Source organism: Muscardinus avellanarius (genome assembly GCF_963383645.1).
Source record: "Muscardinus avellanarius genome assembly, chromosome: 11".
Taxonomy (NCBI): domain Eukaryota; kingdom Metazoa; phylum Chordata; class Mammalia; order Rodentia; family Gliridae; genus Muscardinus; species Muscardinus avellanarius.
In genome coordinates, this window is record NC_137797.1 from 93,434,078 (window position 1) to 93,449,872 (window position 15,795).

Genomic DNA, 15,795 nt, shown 5'->3' on the forward strand with positions numbered 1-15,795 from the left:
ATGCCTCTGGTTTCCATCCCTAGTACTGAAAAAAAAAAAAAGAATAAAAAATATAAAAAATAGGGTTGAGGATGTAGTTCAGAGGTAAATTCCTTGGTTTCAATCTCTGGTATAAATAAAAACCCACAAAAACCAAACCAAAACAAAACAAAACAAAAAAAAACCAAAAAACACCTCGATCCGTATACTTAGCTCTGGAGCTCATTTATTGGGAAAGTATATTGGGTGGCAAAGTCCAGGTCCTTCTTTGCTGGGATATCATCAGTAAGGGATGTGGGTGCAGAGCACTTGTCTACCAAGTACAACGGCCTAAGTTCCATCTCCAGCATTGTAAAAATAAAACCCAAAACAAGCAAGAAGGACGCGGAGCAAGCAAGCAGGGTCTGGCTGAGGGCTCTGTGCCACGGAGGCAGCCACAGCAGGAAAGAGAACAGAGGAGGGAGAGGACAGTCACAGATTCCTGGCCTGCTTACCCTGGCCCCACCGTAAGCAGGAAAAGTGTAAGAGCAGAATCCAGGGCCTGGGGTTGGCTCAGGGCTGAGTACATGCCTAGCCTGTGCTACGCCTGGGTGTCCATCCTCAGCACCAAAACAAAACAGTAGACTTCAGAAAAGAAGGCCACAGAATGGAGAGGTGCAAAGTAATCTCTTTCCTTCGCTGAATGTCCTGGAAATTCACTATGTGGATCAGAAACCTGGCCTTTAAAGTGTCTACTTTTAGCTGGGTGAAGTGGCCCAGGCCTGTAATCCCAGTGCTTAGGAGGCTGAGGCAAGAGGATCTCAGGTCAAAGGCCAGCCTGGACAATGTAGCAAAACTGTGTTTCAAAGTATAAACAAATAAATAGGGCGGGGAATATAGCTCAGAGGTAGAAAGCTCTTGGATCCAATCCCTAGTATCAAAAATAGTCTATTTTTTCCCCCTGGAAGAATATCTTTTGTCTCAATTAAACAGCAAGCTCCTTGTTTTGTGTCTCTCCCAGTTCCTACATAATAGGTACTTTGAGCTTGTGTGTGTGTGTGTGTGTGTGTGTGTGTGTGTGTGTGTGTGTGTGACTCTGGGAGTCAAACCCAGGGGTACTAAGCTATACTCTCTGTGGTACTGGGGGTGGAAACAGGGGCTTTTCTACCTCTGGCTACACTCCCAGACCTATTTTATACTTTATTTGGAAACAGGGTCTAAGTTGCTGAGAGCCTCACTAAGTAGCTGAGGCTGGCTTGGAACCTGTGCGATCCTCTTGTCTCAGCCTCCCAAGCGCTGGGATTACAAGTGTGTGCCACCTTGCCCGGTCCTTGTTATTTTTTTATTTTGAGACAGAGTCCCCCTAAATTTCTTTTTTTTTATGTTATTAATGTTTAATATTTTAAGGATTAAGTAACAAATCAAGAAAGATTTTTTACTTAACTAGATTCACTTCTTCTGAGTTTTTCTAAGAGTTAAAAATTTACTATCATACTTACTGATTTAGAATCATCAAGTTTTACTTCTGGAAAATCTAATACCTCTCAAAAAGTTATAATTTTAGTGTTAGCACAAAAATTACTTCCTAACATTTCATTTTTAAAAAACTTTTCTGCAGCCAAAGGTTCCTATTTTTGAATTACAGTACTGCCCCTCAATTTCTGAGACCGGTCGTCAACTTGGAATCTTCCTATCTCATACTTTCAAGTATTGGGATTACAGGCATGCACCACTGTGCCTGGCTACATCCCCATTTCTGAAGGCTTAAGGTGAAGTTGAGGAAATACATTAGAAGTTAAGTCTCAGCCGGGCGTGGTGGCGCATGCTTGTAATCCCAGTTCTTGGGTTATAGGTGTACACCACTGTGCCCCCCACCCCAGAAATATTGTGTGTGTGTGTGTGTGTGTGTGTGTGTGCGCGCGCACGTGTTTTACTGGGGATTGAACCCGGGGCCATTCTATCTCTGAGCTACACCCCGGCCCTATTTTTTCTTTTTTTACTTGAAGCAAGGTCTCACTAAATTGCAAAGGGTCTCACCAAGTTGCTGAGGCTGGCCTCAAACCTGCAACCCTCCTGTTTTAGCTTCCCAAGTACTGGGATTACAGGTATGTGCCACCGTGCCTGGCTCCAGGAATATTTTTTGACCTTCCATTTTACTCATAGTCTTCTGATATTTTTCTCCAGGAGAGAGGGTGAAAAAACAAAATCTTACTATTGCCTGCGGAATGCCTTTGGGCAGTTCATTCTGCCCTTCTAGACGTTATCTATTTAAATTGGATGATAAGCTTTACCTAACTAAAGGCTCAGAATTGGAGTAGACACTATCTGGATGATCGTTTCAACTCTGAGTTCCTTTTTCTTTTCTTCTCTTCTGACTTTTAATATTTATTTATTTATGTATTGGATCTACCTCTGGCTACCCTTCCCAGCCTTTTATATTTGGAAACAAGGTTACTCCGTGAGGGTTTCACTAAGTTGCCGTGGCTGGCTTGGAACCTGCGATAGACCTGTCCAGTTTCCCAAGTACAGCGATCACAAGCATGCGCCCCCACATTCGGCTCTTAATTAATAACTTAATCAATTTTTTGTGGTACTGGGGATGGAACCCAGGGGCATTCTACCTCTGAGCGACACCCCCAGCCCAATTTTTTATTCTTTGTTCTGAAACAGGGTCTCACTGAGTTGCAGAGGGCCTCACAGAGCAGCTGAGGCTGTCCGCCACCCGCGATCCTCCCGTCTCAGCCCCCCGAGGGCTGGGATTACAAGCGTGCGCCCCCACGCCGGGCTATGATCCTTGGTTCTTCAATCTTTGCAACTTTCCGGTATAGATCCCCTCCCAGCAGTGGTTTCGCGCCAGGGTTGGGGGTCCCCTGGTGGCCTTATCACTCCCCGGGCGCCGCTCGGGGATGGAGGTGGCTGTGGTCCAGGGAAGGGTGCTGGGGTCTCCGGGTCGGACCGGCACCGCGGGTCTCGGCGGTGCCTGGGCGACCCCTCCCGGCCACCCCTCCTTCGAGGCCCCTCCCTCCGGGCCTGGGGGCGGGGGTCGCGGCCGGCGGCGGGGCGGAGCCCACCTGGCGGGGCGGGGCGGGGGCGGGCCAGGTGGGGCGGGGGCGGGCCGCGCGGAGGCGGCGGCGGGAGGCGGGCCGCGGACCCTCGGGCCGGGCGGGCGGCGGGGGGCGGCGGCGGCGCGCTGAGCCCGAGCAGCCGCGCCATGGGGAGCCCCCGGGCGCCGCCGCCGCCGCTGCGCCCGCTCCGGCTGCTGCGGAGGCGCTTCCGGCTGCTGCTGGCGCTCGCCGTGGCGTCCGTGCTGTCCTGGACGCTCTATCTGGAGCTGGTGGCGTCGGCCCAGGTCGGCGGGAGCCCCCTGAACCGGAGTGAGTAGCGCGGGGCCCAGCCCGCCCCCCAGCCCGGCCCCCGGGGGAGACCCCGGCCGGGGCCCGCGCTGCACGGGGGCGGCCCCAACTTTGCCCAGCACCGCCCCTTCGGCTCGCCCCCCCCGAGTTTCCTCTCTTGCAGCGGTTTGGGGGTGCTTTTTCACCTAGACCTCGGAGAGCCACCTCGCCCCCCCCCCAGCGCCGCCCCCTCGGAGTCTGTAGTCTCCCTCCCGAGGCGCCCACCTCCAGCCTGCGCCAGCCCTGCTGGTGCCCGCGACCTGCTAGTTGACCGAAGCCCTCCCCGCAAGCCCTGCAGCACTGACCCGAGCCCCCAGGCCCTGCCCCGGGAGACGTGGCCCGGCAGAGCCCGGCAGTGGGTAGACGCTTCTCTTTTTAGCTTTGTCGAAGCCACTGGGGGTTTCTGTGCCTCAGTTTACTCCCAAGAACACAGGAGGAAATAGTCTTCCTTTTTACTTCAGTAGGTGTGGCTATCCACAATGACTTTGTAGGTACTTCTGATGGACCCAAAGGAAAAAGGTAAAGGTAATAACTTCACGGAGTGGAGAAATTCCAGAATGGCCAGGTGCCCTTCCCCAGCCTGCGAGGGCGCGGCTCAGAGTTCTAGGCACTGTCTCCCGTGGCTTGTCTTCTCTTTCAGAAACCTCAGAGAAGACACTGACAGGTACGCCTGTCACCTCCTCTCCCTGGGCTTGGGTGCGGTACTTTGCCTTCTGCTGTGGCCAAAAAGCGGGAATTACTGGGGACAGTCACTGGGACGGTTCAGGTTGGAGCGAGGCATTTATGGGCTAGCCTCCCTCTTTCTGGTGGAGCAGACAATTCTGGCTTGGAGCTGGAAGACTGGCTCTGCCCCCAAGTAGTTGGGGAATCGAAAAGTGACAGCTTTTCAGGTCCAAAGAAATTTGGCCTAAATGGTCTCCAAAGCCCCTTTCAGTCTGGATACCAAAACTGATCTCTGCTGCTTGAACGTTTCCAGGGTCAGAGAGCTGAGCCTCCTCAGGGAGGACGGCTGCGCTTAGCCACAGTCCCACATCCCCGGAAAGAACCCTTCCTTCTGATGGTCCTAATCTGCTTTCTCATGGCTAGGGCTTCCCTCCCCTAAGCCCCGCACAGGGTGGCAACTCAGTCCCGTGTGTGTGAGCTCAGGTGCAGTGCGCACAGGTGGGAGGCCCTCCCTTCCGGCCTCCTTAGGACACCTCTTCTTCCCGGTGTGACTGCTGTTTGGTTCATGTGGTGGAAGTGGGAATCTCAGCACAAATTAAAGACAGAGACGCACCGAAGTAGTTGTTTTGTGACTCCGAAGTCGGTGACCTCCTTTCCTCTCTCTCTTTCCCTATTTTTTCTTTACCTCCGGTCTGCAGTCTCTTCAAAAAAAAAAAAAAAAAAAAGAAGCTTTTTTCCACAATAATAACCTCACTCTCTGAGCCAGGTGCAATGGCACAGGCTTGTGATCTTAGTACCTGGAAGGCTGAGACCAGAGGATTGAAGTTTTAGAGGTGAGCACACAGTCATTTAGGAGAGCCTGTTTCCAAAGAAAAAAATTAAAAAGGCTGGGGTGTAGCTCAGAGGTAGAATGCCCCTGGGTTCAGTCCCCAGTGACACACACACACACACACACACACACACACACACACACACACACACCATCGCACACTCTGGCTCCTGTCTCTGCTTCTGTTGGTTTTGTACTCCTGAGCCCTTTAGGTTCCCCTTCTGAATGAATCTGGCTTGGTTTTCTTATCTTCTTTATTTTTATGAACCAACCCTTCTCCACAAAGAATGTTCCCAGCTTTCTATTCCCGAACTGGCTTTCTGTTCCCCGTGATGTTTAACGAGAGGCTAAGCCTGGGCGCTGATGGATCACTTGTTTCTTCTCAGCCTCCTAGAACCCTGGGATCCATCTGCTGTGGCATGTGTTCCTCTCTTCCCTTGATTTCCTTATGGATGAGATTGAGACGGTGACTGTGGTTTCTGGCTTCTGGTCTCCCATCTCTTTTGTTGTTAAGAATCCCAGACAAGAGCTGGGTGTGGTGGCGCATGCCTGTAATCCCAGTACTTGGGAGGCTGAGATAGGTTAAGACCAGTGCACACTAATTTAAGCTTAACCCCATTTCAAAATAAAAAACAGCCAGGCGTGAAGGTGTACACCTGTGATACTTGGGAGGCTGAGATGGGATGATCCCAGGTTCAAGGGCAACCTCAGCATTAACCTAGTGAGACCCTGTTTTAAAATAAAAATAGGGCTGGGGGTGTAGCTTGGATGTAGAATGCCCCCGGTTTCGATCCCTAGTAACACACACACACACACACACACACACACACACGCACCTGGGAGTATTTGCTTTGAGGTAGAATGTCCCTAGGTTCAATCTCAAGTACTACAAAATAAGTAAATAGATAAATAAGTAAATACAACAGAATAGGATGGGGAGTGTAGTTCAGAGATAGGATGGGTGCAATCCCTAGTTCTATGAAAAAAAGAAAAAAGAAAAAGGGAAAGAAAGAAAGAGGAAAAGCACAGATGTTTTTGCACCATCCTCCCCTTTTGTCCTGTAGGTCTTAGTACCAGCTCACAGCTGTTCCTTGAGAGAGGGAGGGAGGGAGGGAGGGAGGAGGAGGAATTGGGAAAAGAGAGATGGGAGAGGGCTTGCTGGCATCCCCTCCTCCACACCCTAGCATATCAGCAGCAACCAGAGTAGCAAGACCGCCCCTCCCAGAACTTTCCACGGGTGGGGGGGCCTTGACCGCAGCAGCCAGAGCCCCATCTTGGCCCTTCTCCCCAGTAAGCCACTCTGCCTCTTTCTGACAATCTTTGCCAACTCTGTCCACCACCAGCTTTTCTGTCATCTGTAAGGCCGGTCCTCGTTGCCCAGAACCTGTCATTTGCCTGTCCCTGTGCAGTGGCATATTGGTCTAGTGCTCGAAGAAGTATATATAGAGAGATGGCAGTCACGAACGCCAGAGTGGGAAAGTAATGACAGGGAGTGTGCTTCCTGCTTGTCTCCATGAAATAACCCAGTAGTTTTAAGATACGGAGGGTGTGCAATTTGGGATCCATATGTAGAAAAAGCTACAACCGCATTTAGGGTAGCTTCAGAGAAAAACAACCGGACTCATTAACAAATAGAAAATGGGTCCCTTGGACAAAAGAATTAGGGCTGTTCACTCACTCATTTACACAATTTTCTTTTTCTTTTTTTTTGGTGATGCTGGAGATTGAACCCAGAGGCATTCTACCTCTGAGCTCCACCCCCAGTCCTCTTTTATTACCAAGTTGCTGATGGCCTCACCGAGATGTTGAACCTGACCTCAAACCTGCAATCCTCCTGTCTCAGCTTCCCAAGTATGGGATTGCAGGTATACGCCACAAATAGGCCTGGCCTATTTTATTTTTTATTTGGAAGCAGTGTCTGGCTAAGAGCCTTGCTAAGGTGCAAAGGCTAGCCTCGAACCTGCCATTCTCCTGTCTCAGCTTCACAGGTACTGGGATTATAGGCGTGCTCCACCATGTCCAGCCTATCTATCATTTATTTTTGCAGTATTGCGGATTAAACTCAGGGGCATTCTACCTTTGAGCTATACTTCCAGCCCTATTTTTTTATTCCTTATTGTGAAACAGGGTCTCACCAAGTTGCAGAAGGTATTACTGAGTAGCTGAGGCTGGCTAGAAACCTACAATCCTCTTGTCTCAGCCTCCCAAATACTGGGATTACGAGTGTGTGCCACCACAACTGGCTTAGCCTTATTTTTTATATTTTATTTTTGCAGTGCTGGGAATCGAATCCAGGGCCACACACATGCTACCATTGAACTACACCCCCAGCCCACAAATATTTAGTGCTTACTTCAAGCCAGGCCACTATGCTATGTCATTTAGATATGATGACCAGGATATGGTTTCTGCCCCGTACAGCTTCTCCATCTAGAAGGAGAGCAAGGTTTTTATATAAAATAATCAGAATAGAAAACAGTAAGTTTTCTAAATGTAGAAGCTAGAGGTTGCTGTAACACTTCTAGACATGGGGCACAGCTCTCAACTCGTTTCACGGGAGTGGGGACACTTGGGGAGAGCTTTGAAGTATTGGTAAGATTTATTTATTTTTGGCACTGGGGATTGAACCCAGGGGCATTCTACCTCCAAGCGACACCTCAGTCCTTTTTTTATTCTTTATTTTGAGACAGGGTCTCACTAAGTAGCTGAGGCTGGCTGCAAACCTACGATCCTTTTGTCTCAGCCTCTCAAGTACTAGGATTACAAGGGTGTGCCACCACCCCTGATTTATTGGTAAGATTTTGATGGATTAAAAAAAAAGCTATTTCAGGCAGAAGGGACAGCATGAACAAAGACTAAGGGTCAGGGAAAAGTAGGTGTTTGGAATATTGAGGAATGGGTTGGGTGAGACAGGAGGGATAAAGGAGCATGGAGGTGGTGCTACATTGTGAAAGACTTGAAATAACAGCCTTGAAGAGTGGTATTTATTCCAATGAAAGCAGAAAAGAGGTTGAACATTTTAGAATAGCATCTTTCTTATTTCTCTTTTTCCCTTTGTCTATCTGTCTTTCTTTCTTTACTTTCTTTCCTACTGAACCCAGGGATGTTTTATCACTAAGCTATACCCCTATTCCTCTTTTTAAATTTAATTTTAATTTTTGTGATACTGGGGATTGAACCCAGGGGCATACTACCTTTGAGCTACACCCCAGCCCTATTTTTATTTAGAAACAGGATCTCACTAGGTTAATGAGAGTCTCACTACTTGCTGAGGCTGTCCTTGAACCTGGGTTCCTCCCGTCTCAGCCTCCCAAGTACTGGAATTACAGGCATGTGCCCATGCTTGGCCTTTAGTTTTTGTTTTGAAACAGGGTCTCTCTAGGTTGCTGAGTCTTGCCACATTGCTGAGGCTGTCCTCAAACCTGCGATCCTCCTGGCTCTGTCTACTGGGATAACAAGCATGTGCCACCACACCTGGCCCTTTGTATTTTATTTTGAGACAGGATCTTGCTGAGTTGCCCAGGCTGGTCTTGAACTTGCCATTCTCCTGCCTTACTTTCTGAGGTGCTGGAAGTACAGGGATGGCACCTGGCCGGGCTTTGTGCTTTGATGCATAGGGGTGTGTGTGTGTGTGTGTGTGTGTGCGTGCATGTGTGTGTATGTGTGTGTGTGTGTGCCCAATCCCCTAGTGTTCTATCTCCAAGCTACACCCCCATCTCTTTACTTTTTTATTTTGAAACAGGATTTCGCTAAGTTTCTGAGGCTGTCCTTGAACCTGTGATCTTTCTGTCTTAGCCTCCCAAGTACTGGATTACAGGACTGAGCCACTGTTCCCAGCTCAGGACAGCACTGTTGAATGAAGCAGACAAGGGAAACAGTAAAACTATTTAGTAGTACACTTGGGGAGGGACAGTGGTGCTTGAGCCCTTAGGGCCGGTCCCTTGCTGTGCCCAACACTAGCCCTATAGATGCCGGGTCATGAAGTTGCTCTGGGAAACTGGGTGTGGTGGTACACAACTTGTAATTCCCGCACTTGGGGAGGCTGAGACAGGAGGATGATAGGTTCAAGGCCAACCTCAACAACTTAGTGAGGCTCTCAATAATTTAGTGAGAACATGTTTCAAAATAAAAAAATAAAGTAGGACTGGAGGTGTAACTTAGAATGTCCCAAGGTTCACTCCCCAGCACCCCCAAATCATCATCATCATCAAGTTGCTCTGGGGATGGGTCAGGGTGGCAGTGAAGCCCTCAGAGGACCTGGGGCTGTCACGTACCTAAGTATTTCAGTATTTTAATAACTGGTACCGCTATACTGGTATGTGCTGGCTGGGTAAAGGCTATTATTGGGAGTTAAAGATTACCCATTCAGGCAAGTTTTAACAAGTCACATCCATTTGTTGGATAGGAGTGCTAAGGTTCTGCCCAAAGGCAGAGATCTGGATTTAAGTTGTTTCTAGGTTCTTCGCTCTGTAATTGACGATCTGCTGAGACTGTGGTCCCAGAGCAAGAGATGACCTTTGGGCACCAAACTACATTAGAAGGTTGGCATGGACTGGCCTCTAGATTCCTAAATCTAGGTCTGGCAGGTCCTTGTTTATGTCGCCAGGTTGACCTGCGAGACCCCCAAGTGCTCTCAGATCCAGGAACTGATTGGCCTTCGCTCTTTTCCGCCTGTCTCTGCCACATCTCCTCCTCTGCCTGGCCCTGGTGATTTCTGATTGACTTGAGTGGGCTGAGGGAGGCACGCCCACAGATGTGGGGCCCACACCTCAGCTCCAGGTCAACACAGCCACCCTGCTCTGGAAAGGATACAAACCGTCCAGTAGCAGAGGTAACTCGGGGCAGAGCGGTAATCTGAGCCGCCAGCAGGGAGGGAGGGAGCCGCAAAGGAGACAGATGTGTGGGCAGAGGAGGGATAGTGTGGCTTAGAGTTGAAACTCTGAGCAGGCTGCCTCGTGGCTCCTGGTGGGCTGGGACCGCGTCTCCTGCCGCCTGGCTGGCTGGGCCGCTGCTGTTTCCCAGGGCACCTCTGGCTCTTTCTCCCGTGTCCTACTTACCTCCCTTTACACTGACGTTTATTTATTTCACCTGGCTGCTGTGTGCATCTTCCAATTAGTATGCAATTCTGGGCACCTACTAGGTACCTTCTGGTTATGAACAGTCAGCTCTAAATTTCCAGGCACCTGACATTTTCCAGTAGTGGATAGCCAGTTATCAGTGCCCGGTCCAAGAACAGATCCAAAGCATTCTTGTCCCTTGTGCCATCATAAATAAACAATAATAGCCTTTGCATACAAACGTGAAAGGTAAGAATTAGGCCATCTTTTTTTTTTTTTTTTTTAAATAAGTGTGTTTTCTTTGGGCCTCACAGTGCCGGTAGCAGAAACGCGGTGCTCCACCGTAGGAGACTATACCCACGTTTGGTGTCTGTCCTTTCCCTGGTCTCTTCAGTCTTGGCAAGGCATCTGCCGTTCCTGCACTGCCCACCACCCAGGGCCCCGCAGAGTTGCCCGGTACCCTGCGTGGTTATCGCTGTTTTGCGGCACGGTCTTCCGAAGCAGCCGTTTCTCTGCTGGTTTCAGGAGAGCCTGGTTGGTACGCTGCAGTATTTTTCCAGGCCACAGAGTCTGGTCTTGCCCTCTAGTACTGAGCTTTAATGGAGCAGAGCAGAGCAGCCGCCATGGTGAGTTTGCTTTGGAAGGAGGCCTAAAGGCGGTTCTTGGAGTCAGCCGCTTACTGTCTGGTTCTCTGCGGAGTTCTACCATTCCCCAAAACTTCCCTTTTTAATGTTTCCGGGAGCACTTTTCTTCATATCTACAGATGATGAGGGCGCACACTTGTAATCCGAGTACTTGGGAGGCCGAGACAGGAGGACCACAGGTTTGCTATCAGCCTCAGCTGCTTAGTGAGGCCCTCCACAACTTAGACCCTGTTTCAAAATGAAGAATAATGCTGAGCATGGGGGCACACGCTTGAAATACCAGCATTTGGGAGGCAGAGACAGGAGGCTCACGGTTTGCAGACGGCCTCAGCTGCTTAGTGAGGTCCTCTGCAACTCACTGAGACCCTGTTTCAAAATAAAGAATCAAAAATAGGGCTGGAGTATTGCTCGGAGGTAGAATGCCCCTGGGTTCCATCCCCAGTACCGCAAAAAAAAAAAAAAAAAAAAAAAAAGATGATGAGCCAGGCATGGTGGCGCACACCTGTAATCCCAGTACTTGGAGGCTGAGACAAAAGGATCAAGGTTTGAGGCCACACTCAGCAATTTGGTGAAACCCTCAGCAATTTAGAGAGACCTTGTTTCAAAAAAGAAAGAAAGAAAAAAGAAAAAGGTTGGGAGTGTACTTTGGAGATAGAATTCCCATAAGTTCAATGCCCAGTACCAAAAACAAACAAAAAAACTCTAAATAAAGATGATAAGGATTAATACATTTTGGCCTTCAGACAATCCTCCTTTGACCTTCTGAGCCACCCAATTAATAGATTTATAGGTTACCTGATTAAAAAATAATACTACTGAAAGAGCTGAGAATATTTTGGATGGTGTGTATAAAGGTGTTGGACTGAATGAATATTTTATGAATTCTGAGCCAAGCATAATAGATCTTTACATTTTTACTCTATTATTGATTTTTGTGATACTTGAGATTGACCCCAGGGGCATTCTAACTGGTGGCACATGCTTGTAATCCCAGCATTCCGGAGGCTGAGACCAGAGGATTGCGGTTTGCAGGCAGCCTCAGCTACTTAGTGAGGCCCTCTGCAACTCAGTGATACCCTGTTTCAAAATAAAGAATAAAAAAATAGGGCAGGGGCTGTAGCTTGGAGGTCGAATGCCCCTGGGTTCCATCCCCAGACCTGAAAAAAAAAAAAAAAAACAATAAAACTGAGTCTTAATAAGTTGCCAAGACTGGCCTCAAACTTGTAATCTTTCTGTCTCAGCCTCACAAGTAGGCGTGCACCACCATGCCTGGCTTAAGCTTTATTTATTTATTTATTTATTTATTTATTGTACTAGGAATTGAAGCCATGGATGTTCTACCACTGAGCTACATCTTCAACCATTTTATATATTATGTTACTGGGGATTGAACCTAGGATCATGATACTTCTGAGTATACCCCCATCCCTATTTTATTGTTTTTACATTTATTTTTTATTTTTATTTTGAAAAAAAATTCTTGCTAAGGCTGGCTGTGAATCTGTGACCCCCTCCGACTCAGACTCCTAAGAACTGGGATTACAAATGTGTGCCTGGCCAGCCCTTTTCATTTTTTATTCTGAGTCTGCTAAATTGACGAGCCTGGCTGGAACTTGCAAACCTCTTTCCTGAGCCTTCTGAGTAGCTGGGATTACAGTTGTGTGTCACTTCACCTGGCTTCTTAAAAAACTTTTATGCAGTGTATTATATGCACAAAAAGTACAGCTTGAATGGTTTCCACAAACTGAACATATCTGTGTAACGCTTACTGTGCCTAAGAAAGCATTGCCATATGCATGCACGCCTCTGCCATCCTGTACTCCATTAAGATGTATGACTACAATGCACCAATAAAAATTTTCTAAAAAATTAAAAAAAAAAAGAAAGCATTATCGGCACTAGGAAGCCCTCAGGGGTTCCTTTTGATTCACTACCATCAGCATAAATTAGCCTGTTTTTATTTATTTTTTATTAACTTATTTATTTTTTTGGTGGTACTGGGGGTGGAACCCAGACACTTTCTACCTCCAGACTATACTCCCAGACCTTTTTTATATTTTATTTGGAAACAGGGTCTCACTAAGTTGCTGAGAGCCTCACTAAGTAGCTGAGGCTGGCTTCGAACCCGTGCAATTCTCCTGTCTCAGCCTCCCAAGCGCAGGGATTACAAGCGTGCACCACCACTCCCGGCTAGCCTGTTTTTAATATGTCATATAAGTAGACTCATAAAATGTGAGATTTATTCTAAAAGTAATTTTCTTTTTGTGTGTATGTGTGGTACTGGGGATTGAACCCATGGGCATTTTGTCTTTGAGCTACACCCCCCAGGCCTAGGCAGTTTTATTTACTTGTTTTTGGAAACAGTGTCTTGCTAGGTGGCTAAGAATCTTGCTATGTTGCTGAGGCTGTCCTCAACCCTGTGATCCTCCTGTCTCAGCCTCCCAAGTACTGGGATTATTGGTGTATGCCACCATGCAAAAATGACATTCTTTTTTTTGGGAGGGGATTGGGGATTGAACCCATGAGCATTCTACCTCTAAGCTACACCCTCGGCCCTATTTTTTTTTTCTTTATTTTGAAACAGGGTCTCACTAAGTTGCATAGAGCCTCACTAAGTAGCTGAGGCTGGCCATGATCCCTGATCCTTCTGTCCCAGCCTCCCAAGTACTGGGATTACAAGTGTGCGCCACCACGCCCGGCTGTGATATTCTTTATTATGATAAAAATAACACCTATTGGAGCTGGGTTTTTCGAGTGCATGTCTATAATCCTAGTACTTGAGAGACTGAGACTGGAGGATCACAAATGTAAGGCCAGCCCAGACAATTTAGCAAGGCCCTGTTTCAAAATAAAACTTTCAAAGGACTTGAGGATGTAGCTCAGTGGTACAGGACTTGACTAGCATACTCAGGGTCCTGAGTTCCATCTCCAGCACCACAAAAATAAACAGAAATACCAGTTCATTACACCAGATGACAGCTCTGTGTTGGGACTGCGTTAGCATCTGTAGAACTACTCTACCTTCTGGTGCACAATTGATACAATAACAGTGGCCAAGAAGACCCGGGGCCTTCCCACTGTGAGATAGAGCCCTTTGATACTTTCCACTGAAGCTGCTGCAAGAGAGAAACTAAGAGCTGTTGTTAGAGCTGGGTGTGGTGGCGCACGCTTGTAAACTTGTAATTTGGGAGGCTGAGCTTGGAGGATTGCAGTTTGCAGACAGCCTCAGCTACTGTGTGTGTCTCTGTGTGTGTGTGTGTGTGTGTGTGTGTGTGTGTGTGTGTTACTGAGAATGAAACCCAGGGGCATTCTACCTCCAAGCTATAGCCCCAGCCCCATTTTTTATTCTTTATTTTGAAACAGGGTCTCAGTTGCAGAGGGCCCCAATTGAGTAGTTGAGGCTGTTCTTGAACCTGCGCTCCTCCTGTCTCAGCCTCCCAAGTGCTGGAATGGCAGGTGTGGGCCACCACGCCCGGCCAGAGGGATGTATGTTTTTCTGTTTTTAATTTGCAAATCTTGAACGGTAGTCGAGGTGATTCATTTTAAGACTTGAGTCACAGTGTTTATGGGTCCTTTTGTGTGTGTGTGTGTGGGGGGGTGCTGAGTGGAATAAATGTGCTCATGGTTCCTGGAAAAAAACTGGAGTTTGAAGACAGGGCAGGGTTCAAATCTAGTTACTCAGCACTTTGCGGGGCCTCTCCAGACCTTCACCTGGGTCACGGGGTTCTAATTCCCTCCCTGTCGGGCTCTGCTTATAGCAACTAAGCTTTAGTGAGCCCAGCTGACAGTAGGTGCCCAATTAGGTTTAATAGACGTGAGGAGATGAGTGAAAGTTGGTTTACACTCTACCTCACCACAAGCCTAGAATGACAGAGCCAAGCCAGCGTGGGCTGAAGACTCTGAAAGTGTGAGCCAGAATGAACCTTTCCTCTTCTGAGGTGGTTTTTTTTCAAGTATTTTGTCACAGTTAGGGAAAGCTGACTGACACAAACTGGAAGACAGGAACTTTAGGAAGTTTTAGTTTAAATTCTGGTTCTTGTTTAAATTCTTGGTTTATCATTGGTAATTGACTAGAGAAAATAAGTTTGTTTTATTTTATTTAATTAATTATTATTATTATTTGTGGCACTGGGGATGGAACCCAGGGGCATTCTACCTCCAAGCTACACCCCCGGCCCTATTTTTTTTATTTTTTTTTATTTTTGGCGGGTCTGGGGATGGAACCCAGGGGCATTTGACCTCTGGGATACACCTCCTGCCCTGTTTTTTATTCTTTATTTTGAAACAGGGTCTCACTGAGTTGCGGAGGGCCTCACTAAGTAGCTGAGGCTGTCCGCGAACCCCGAGCCTCTGGTCTCAGCCTCCCAAATGCTGGGATTACAAGCGTGCGCCACCATGCCTGGCCCCCGGCCCTATTTTTTATTCTTTATTTTGAAACAGGGTCTCACTGAGTTGCAAAGGGCCTTACTGAGTAGCTGAGGCTGGCCATGAACCGAACCATGATCCTCCTATCTCAGCTTCCCAAATGCTGGGATTACAAGCATGTGCTGCCACACCTGGCAATAAATTTGTTTTAAGTGGTTAAAGACATATGATTTTTATGTGTTTATTTAATTATTTAGTTGTGGTACTGGGGATCGAACCCAGGGGTGCTCTACCAATGAGTTGTATCCTCAGCCTCCCCCTTTTTATTCTTGATTTTGAAACAGGAATTCCTCAAGATGCTGAGTCTGGCTTCAAACCTGTGATACTCCTCTCTCAGGCTCCAAAGTATTGTGATTACAGGTGTGTACCACCATGCCTAAAAACACAAGATTAATATAGTTTTTATTTACTTAGTTATTTACTGGGAATTGAACCCAGGGGGCATTCTACCTCTCAGCTACACTCCAGTCCTTTTTATTTTTAAGTTTGACACAGAGTCTCATCAGCTTGCTGAGGGGGTCCTGCTAATTTGCTGGAGCTGGTCTCAAACCTTTAATCGCCCATCTCAGTCTCCCAAGTACTGTGATTGCAGATGTGTACCACCACACCTGGCTTAATATAATATTGTAAAAGTAACCTAATGGCCAAGTGTGGTGGGACATACTTGTAATCCTAGTACTTGGAAGGCTGACACAGGAGGATCAAAGGTTCAAAGCCAGCCTCGGCAATTTAGGGAGGGCTCTCAGCAATCTAGCGAGACCCTGTTTCCAAATAAGAAATAAAATCAGGCTGGGGGTATAGCTTGGAGGTAGAATGCCTCTGGGTTC

General features: G+C 47.7%; 1 protein-coding gene across 1 annotated transcript in view; it reads left to right on the plus strand.

The window, feature by feature from the left end:
* Positions 1-3,169: 3,169 nt before the first annotated feature.
* B4GALNT3 (beta-1,4-N-acetyl-galactosaminyltransferase 3) overlaps positions 3,170-15,795 on the plus strand; it is a gene marked incomplete at both ends in the record, with an annotated part of 101,439 nt that continues 88,813 nt past the window's right edge. Inside the window, one exon of the mRNA XM_080704952.1 lies at positions 3,170-3,332. Within this exon, the coding sequence (XP_080561078.1) occupies positions 3,170-3,332 (163 nt within the window). The remainder of the gene's footprint in view (positions 3,333-15,795) is intronic.